We start from the raw sequence: 8,617 nt of genomic DNA on the forward strand, positions 1-8,617 counted from the left end.
TCTGCTACGAGAACCACGACCTTGCGTGACCCTGCTTCCGGGCTTTTCTTTTTTCAAACTTTCAAAACTTCTAATTGTACTGATCTTGTCTTCATGAAAAAAGAATTCTTTTATGATTTAAGAATGTTTGTGTAACAAGCTGTCCATTTATTGTTTAGATTTTAAAAGTTAGGTCTAGCGCCAAAACGCACCGTACGATTGTCTGATCAGACAATCCGCAAAATTAATTCTTTGAAAATTGCTCGCTCTTTACGTAGGGCACCTAGGATGTTCTCAAGCGATGAGTGTTTAAACGGAAGGGTGTTTGTACTGTGTGTAAAAGCCTGACAGTATCTGTAATGGTTTACGGGAGGCGTACTGTGCCTTTAAGCTGAGCTGGCGATGACATTTGACTACATCTTTCATTTTAAAGTAACTTTATTCCATGCGCCTATATGTTTCATTCTTTTGAACACACCAATTCACTCCACATTTAGCCATGCGCGATCGTGTGTGATGGTGACCTCGCTTTATTACACCTACAATTAAACTCATTGCTTTGTGTTGAGCTAGAGCGACAGACGCATGACGAAGCCGAATCGTGCAGGAAATAAAACAAAGAGAAAAGAGTTCACTCCATGGAGAAAGAAGAAAGAGAGATGACATCATGAAAAATGTGTGACTTCAGCAACGGCAGATGGTGACCGTCTTAACATGGATATTCACTCTGTCGTTTCGTCGATGCAACTTTCATGCCAAGGTAAACTGCATTTTGACTGCACATCTTTGTTTTATCTATCTGATAAACTTGACAGATCAGTGGCGAAATATTGATTTTTTGGGGGGTGAGATATGTTCTTTTCTTTTTTGAATGCACAATATCATGCACTCTTTTCTTGGTAAACACGAAGAGTATTTTATATTTTTACGTTCAGACGCACGAAGAGAAGATTTCTGATGTAAATGTTATCGCTAAATGCAATTATTATATTGTATGATTACAAGAGACTGGTTAACATGGAACATATTTCATATTGTTATCTATAGATTCATATACATGTATAAGATTATGGTGTAAATGTCTCATTCTCTTGATAAATGCAAGCAAATAGTATAATTATAACAGTCTAACAAGAATGATGTGTCTGTCCAATCGTCCGCACATGCTTTACATTTACAAGTACATGTACATACTTTCTCGTGCAAGAGACTATGTTGACCACTACCGATCTGTTTGGGATTGTACACGGGGTATCAGCACCCTTCAACTTTCACACGTACTGAAAATCAACCGCGTGGCCGCTGTCTGTGCACAGTCAAAATGTATTCCTCCCCCCGAAAGCGGCGTATGGCTGCCTAAATGGCGGGGTAAAAACGGTCATACACGTAAAATTCCACTCGTGCAAAAAACACGTAGTGTACGTGGGAGTTTCAGCCCACGAACGCAGAAGAAGCAGAAGAATGTATTCCAATCAATTCCGTCATTGACGCGTATGACAATCTGTTACAATAATACATTAAAAACCCAATGCACAGAATGCACCCACGCTATTGATTCTGTGGCATGAGTTGAAGGGAGATGATGCCGATACTCCGTGTACAATGCCAACAGATCTGTGGTAGTCAACATAGTCTCTTTGTGTTGAAGGGAGATGATGCCGATACTCCGTGTACAATGCCAACAGATCTCTGGTAGTCAACATAGTCTCTTTGTGTTGAAAGGAGATGATGCCGATACTCCGTGTACAATGCCAACAGATCTGTGGTAGTCAACATAGTCTCTTTGTGTTGAAGGGAGATGATGCCGATACTCCGTGTACAATGCCAACAGATCTCTGGTAGTCAACATAGTCTCTTTGTGTTGAAGGGAGATGATGCCGATACTCCGTGTACAATGCCAACAGATCTGTGGTAGTCAACATAGTCTCTTGCACGAGGAAGTGTGTACATGTACTTGTAAATGTTAAGCATGAAAGGACGATCGGACAGACGCCTCAATCATGTAAGACTGTTTGAGTCATACCTTTTGCTTGCATGTAAAAACCTGGACGGATGTGCAATGGTTCAACATGACCATTTACACCAGATCCTGATGGCATCTTATTTTAACACTTTCTACCCCACCTATGTTGACCAAGTTGTTTTTGGCCGAGACCAGCTGTGCTGCAGCAGGTCTCTCAGAATTGTAGTAACTGAGTAGAAACTGTGTATCAACACGCTGGAATGCAGGCGTTAGATCGACGTTACAGGAAGCGACTGAAGCTAACAGTCTGAGCGGATATCCGTTCATGGTCAGATAGAGCCATATGAGTGGGTACGGATATATTCGTACCTGGGAGACAATGAGTTAACTGAAGATATGACTATATACAAGTATTTAAGCCTATGCAGTATTGGTTTGTGGATTTTATATGGGAAAAGGTTTCATAAAAAATAAGAGCATTTCCATTTTTTATTTTATCAATGCCTTCTTTTTGGAGCCATGGATCCAAGCATTCTACTTACATATTTACGATTTTAATTCTCCTGTGGAGGTAGTTTCGGATTGGGGGCCAGAAGGTCGGGGGTAGGAAGAGGAAGGGGTAGAAAAAGTTGATTGTCTTTTGCTGTTTTTTCGGTGAAGTTCGTATTTCCAATGCTTGATAAGTTCATTGGTTGATCGCTTGATTGGTTGATTGGTTGTGAATGTTTTGTCTTGTCTGCGATTAAACATACTTGTTTCATTCTTGTTGTTTGATCCTTGATTTTATAGCAATAATCGTTTATTTGTTTTGTATTCTCGATTGATTGAATAACTGACTAATTACTTGCATACTTTCTTAATAAGATGGACACATGTGAAGGTCGATGTTTACCTGTTTATACTATTTCGCTTATTTGAGTATTCTTCATGTTATTCAAAGTATGGCGGAAGAAAGAGATTCTAACAAGAAGCGACCACGTGACGAAAGGACACAAAATGAAGACACCGTACATTTGGAACTCTTCACCACACAGCTAGCGCAGAACAACACCGAGCTTCAGACGAACCCGAACAACACTCGGTTGCAAAGGCACAGTGACTTTTCTGAAAGGAATCCCAGAAGGGAAGGATTATCTACAAGATGTTTTGCCGACCAGGGTTACATCACGAGGACCTCACACATGCTGTTGTTCTTGGGGGTCGTCTGTGTTTTAGGTAATTATTTGCAGTTATGTTTTTTTAAGCAATTGTTTGCCGATTTTTCTGTTTTAGGTAATTATTGACAGATATATCTGTGTTTAAGGTAATGATTTGCTGATATATCTGTGTTTTATGTAATAGTTTGCAGATATGTCAGTTGTTTAGGTAATTATTTGCAGATATGTCTGTGGTTTGGGTAATTATTTGCTGACATGTCTTTGTTTAAGTATTTATTTGCCGATATGTCATTGTTTTAGACATTGTTTTGCAGAGTCTGTGTTTTAGGTAATTACTTGCGAATACAGTCCTGGCGTTGTAATGAGACAACACCTCCCCTGATAGGGCGCTTTCCGTAGTCCCTTGGTCTTTTATTGTGACCAAAATACACCTGCCATGGCAGACCCCTGAAGGGTAGGGACAAAACGGTGTCTTTGCAACGCAGGAATCACTGTATGGTTATAATGTACGTAGCACACCAGGGTTTAGCCTGGAAGAAAAAGACAATGGGACATAATTTATGTCCCCCTCAACCAAATGTTGATGGGACGTTACATAGTCCAAGGCAAAACGCACAAAGCAGGTTAGGCGGTGCCAAAATACTTTTGTCAAAAGATGCAAAATAGTGCTATTTGGTTCCATATGATGATAAGAGAATTTGCCAGTGTATCAGGTTAATGTGTGTTTGTGTTTCGATCGATATCGCTTCTGTTGACAGTTTCCACAGAGGTAAACGCGCAAGTGCAGATAGTTTGCAGGATTGCTTGAATATTAATGAATTACATTTTAAAAGCCAATCACAGCGCATTTCACAAACTCGCAAGTTCATCGGCTTGGCGCACGTCAGTTTTTGCTTAGGTCATTCCAAACACTGTACTCCCGTGAAAAGTGTGCATGGTTCGGCGCAGTGGTACGTAATCTCAGTGCGCCCTTTGACGCACTGAAGGGAATTCCAATGGGACATTTTGAGATTTTATGCGCCAATGGCGCAAGGCGCACTAGTAAATGAAACCCTGCACACGCGTGCAGAACAAGGGTAGCGCCGTACTGTATGGTGTAGGGCAGTTTGCCCGAAACTCCTGGAGGACAACCTGACAGGATCATATGATATTACCCCAACTTACCTTACCTTACCTTATCAGGTCGGGACTGGTTTTTTTTTTCCAATGAAGCTTAGCCAGTTAATGATTTCCCCTGCCGTCTATTCTTTGATATTCAAAGTGAATTGTTATGTTTCAAAGGTGAAATTCTGTTAGCTTTCAAAACACAACAGACGACCGAGGGTTTAGTTGCTTTGCAGCCAGTCCTCTCCATTTGTTGGTCTGTCTGTTTGGTTATCTGTCTGTCTGTCTGTCTGTCTGTCTGTCTGTCTGTCTGTCTGTCTGTCTGTGTCAGTCAGTCAGTCAGTCAGTCAGTCAGTCAGTCTGTCTTACTGTCTGTTGTCTGTCTGTCTGTCTGTCTGTCTGTCTGTCTGTCTGTCTGTCTGTCTGTCTGTCTGTCTGTTCGACCGTCCGTACGTTCGTTCGTCTGTCTGTCTGTCTGACTATGTGTCTGCCTCTCTCTGTCTCTGTTCATATGTCTGTCTGTCTGTCTGTCTGATAGTCAGTCAGTCAGTCTGTTTGACTTTCCGTCCGTCCAAATGTTCGTTCGTCTGTGTGTCAGCCTATATGTCTGTCTGTCTCTCTCATTTTTGTTTTCTTCTTTTGATTTCTTCTTTGCACTCTACACCACCAAAAAGGTTTCCTAAACCTGGATAAGCCAAAAGGTTGGCGTAAAACAAAGGTTCCTGGGTTTATGCCAAACAAATTATTTGCAGACCAACGCATATATTAGTCAGTTCTACGTATAACAAGTAAACATTTTTCCTTTCCATTTTAGCAGCGACAGCGGTAGTACCCATCTCGGGCCAGACAGTGGGTGCAGCCAATCTTCCGGAATATTTCGTGGACGTCCTTGTGGTGACAGATGCACCGGTATATGACGCGTATGTAGTGCACGTGCACGCTGGTAAACAGACAGTTATGTGCATGCAAAACACTGCTCGGATATCTACACCCTGGTAAACAGACAGTAATGTGCATACAAAACACTGCTCGGATATCTACACCCGGGTAAACAGACAGTAATGTGCATACAAAACACTGCTCGGATATCTACACCCGGGTAAACAGACAGTAATGTGCATACAAAACACTGCTCGGATATCTACACCCGGGTAAACAGACAGTAATGTGCATACAAAACACTGCTCGGATATCTACACCCTGGTCAACAGACAGTAATGTGCATACAAAACACTGCTCGGATATCTACACCCTGGTAAACAGACAGTAATGTGCATACAAAACACTGCTCGGATATCTACACCCGGGTAAACAGACAGTAATGTGCATACAAAACACTGCTCGGATATCTACACCCGGGTAAACAGACAGTAATGTGCATACAAAACACTGCTCGGATATCTACACCCGGGTAAACAGACAGTAATGTGCATACAAAACACTGCTCGGATATCTACACCCTGGTAAACAGACAGTAATGTGCATACAAAACACTGCTCGGATATCTACACCCGGGTAAACAGACAGTAATGTGCATACAAAACACTGCTCGGATATCTACACCCGGGTAAACAGACAGTAATGTGCATACAAAACACTGCTCGGATATCTACACCCTGGTAAACAGACAGTAATGTGCATACAAAACACTGCTCGGATATCTACACCCGGGTAAACAGACAGTAATGTGCATACAAAACACTGCTCGGATATCTACACCCTGGTAAACAGACAGTAATGTGCATGCAAAACACTGCTCGGATATCTACACCCGGATAGACAAGGGAGCTTAGTCCCTGATATAGTTAAACATGTCCAATAATCAATAAGACAGTTCAAAATCAGTAGATATAGAAGATTAAAACAACGAGATATTTTGTTTGCACAAACTTGTTAGCGTATTATGTAGAATTACTGGTATAGAATGATATCACGGCTCCGCCCGGCTCACACTAAGATACAACCAAATACTAATCAGCACCCATTTAATGTCAGAGGGAAAAACATTTCCCGTTCCAGGGATTGGCTTGGGCGTCGGTCATCGGTCTTTTGCAATGTTAAATTCGAAAAAGACCGACACACATGGGTCTCAATCCGTCAACTGATCGATAGACATGCAGCAGATCGAGTCAGTCAGCTCGTCTTATTTTTGTCTGCTGTCTTGTTCTTTTTTCCCCCCTTCCTTACTGAAATAAATAATGGTTATTGTGTCCTCAGACCTTTTATTCCTCTTCATGTAAGACCATTGGAAAATAAACAAGAAAATGAAGAAACGAATTGAATTTTCCTCTCATTATTATACATTGTAAACAACTTTCAGAAGTTTTTCCTCACTGCCGTAACGCACAATTGCGACAGGCCCGTGGTGGAAGGAAGTTTTTCTTGACTGATTGGTTTGCAAAATGACTGATTGATTTATGGCCGAGTCAGTCAATGGACCTCTAGTGGACAAAACCCAAGCCAATCCCTGCCGTTCAGACACCATTCAATACTAAGCACTTGCGCACGAACATAAAAGATAATTAACGATCTCCCTCCCAAACAAAACCAAATACTTATCTACTTACACAAGAAGATGCACGATGAAAGTAAAAAGTAAAGTCACAAGGGCAGGCAGGCAGGCAGGCAGACAGACAGACGAATTGACATACATACATACATATACACACATACATACAATTTGTTAGACAATCTCTTTGTAACTTAGGTTTTAGTCACGTTTGGCATAACCAATCTACATTAAATGTACACAAATTAAAGTTTGCCATTGACAAAAAACAACAAGAGGAATATATAAGATACTGGACAAAAGAAAAATCAGATACATATTCCAGACTTAAGTTTTATTCTATGATCAGTAAATCTTACGAAATGCAGTCATACTTAATACAAATTAAGAATAATAAACACAGAAAGATGTTAAGCAGATTAAGGACTAGCACACATTGTCTAAAAATTGAAAGTGGAAGACATCAGAATATCCCTAAAGAAAATCGTCTTTGTATTGAATGCAATGTCATAGAAGATGAAATACATTTTCTAGATAAATGCAATAAATATGTTAAATTAAGGGATGAATTTAAAGAAGATGCTTCACATATCAATATGAAATATGCTAACAAAAATCCAAGTAACTTATTTTTAGAAGACGAAGTTCAAGTTCGTCTTGGCAAATTTGTTACGGATTGTTTTAGCATTGTATAATGCATTATTATTATTTGTTGTTTGTTGTGTCAATAACTTTACTGGTTCATGACAATAAACATTATTCTATTCTATTCTATTCTATTCTACATGCAGGGGCGGACGAGGGGGGATTTCTGGGGTTTCCGGAACCCCCCCCCCCCCCCCAGCCAAAAAAATAAAAAAAATGTGTTGTGTTTTTTGGGGTTGAGTTTCAATTTTTGGGGTATTAATCAGTGACAAAATCTGCTGCCTGAAACTGGTAATGATCATCCTCAGAATGCACCAGATTGCACCATTTTGCATCCTTTTTTTCAACATTTTCCGGGGGGGCATGCACCCGGACCCCCCTAGCAAGCTAGGCGCTTTGCGCCTTCACACCCATATCTTCACAATATACTTTTGGAACCCCCCCCCCCCCCCCCATAAAATGAACTGATCCGCCCCTGACATACATACATACAATACATACAGACAGACAGACAGACAGACAGACAGACAGAGACAGACGGAAACATGCAGAGGGATAATACACAACGATTGTTTTGGTATTAACTGTAAGCTATAATTTATATAGAACAGTATTTTTTCGATAGTACTGTCTGCTAGCAAGAGATGACAGAAATTACAAGTCGCGTAAGGCGAAATTACTACATTTAGTCAAGCTGTGGAACTCACAGAATGAAACTGAACGCACTGCATTTTTTCACAATGACCGTAGTCCGCCGCTTGTGCAAAACGGAGTGAAACTGACGAGCCTGTTTAGCGCGGTAGTGGTTTCGCTGTGCTGCATAGCACGCTTTTCTGTGCCTCTCTTCGTTTTAACTTTCTGAGCGTATTTTTAATCCAAACATATCATATCTATATGTTTTTGGAATCAGGAACCGACAAGGAATAAGATGACATTGTTTTTAAATCGATTTCGGAAATTTAATTTTGATCATAATTTTTATATTTTTAATTTTCAGAGCTTGTTTTTAATCCAAATATAACATATTTATATGTTTTTGGAATCAGGAAATGATGTAGAATAAGATGAACGTAACTTTGGATCGTTTTATATACACAAACATTTTATTACAATTTTCAGATTTTTAATGACCAAAGTCATCAATTGATTTTTAAGCCACCAAGCTGAAATGCAATACCGAAGTCCGGCCTTCGTCGAAGATTGCTTTACAAAAATTTCAATCAATTTGATTGAAAAATGAGGGTGTGACAGTGCCGCCTC

The 8,617-nt window shown here is 40.3% G+C and overlaps 1 protein-coding gene across 2 annotated transcripts in view; it reads left to right on the forward strand.

The window, feature by feature from the left end:
* The first annotated feature begins 539 nt into the window (after positions 1-539).
* The window catches only part of LOC138970399 (snake venom metalloproteinase HT-2-like), a 25,933-nt gene continuing 17,855 nt past the window's right edge, over positions 540-8,617 (forward strand). For both annotated transcript variants that reach the window (XM_070342846.1, XM_070342847.1), the window contains exons 1-3: positions 540-739; positions 2,883-3,157; positions 5,018-5,123. In XM_070342846.1, the coding sequence (XP_070198947.1) occupies positions 732-739; positions 2,883-3,157; positions 5,018-5,123 (389 nt within the window). In that variant the 5' untranslated portion in view covers positions 540-731. The remainder of the gene's footprint in view (positions 740-2,882; positions 3,158-5,017; positions 5,124-8,617) is intronic.

This window comes from Littorina saxatilis, linkage group LG7 (genome assembly GCF_037325665.1).
Source record: "Littorina saxatilis isolate snail1 linkage group LG7, US_GU_Lsax_2.0, whole genome shotgun sequence".
Taxonomy (NCBI): domain Eukaryota; kingdom Metazoa; phylum Mollusca; class Gastropoda; order Littorinimorpha; family Littorinidae; genus Littorina; species Littorina saxatilis.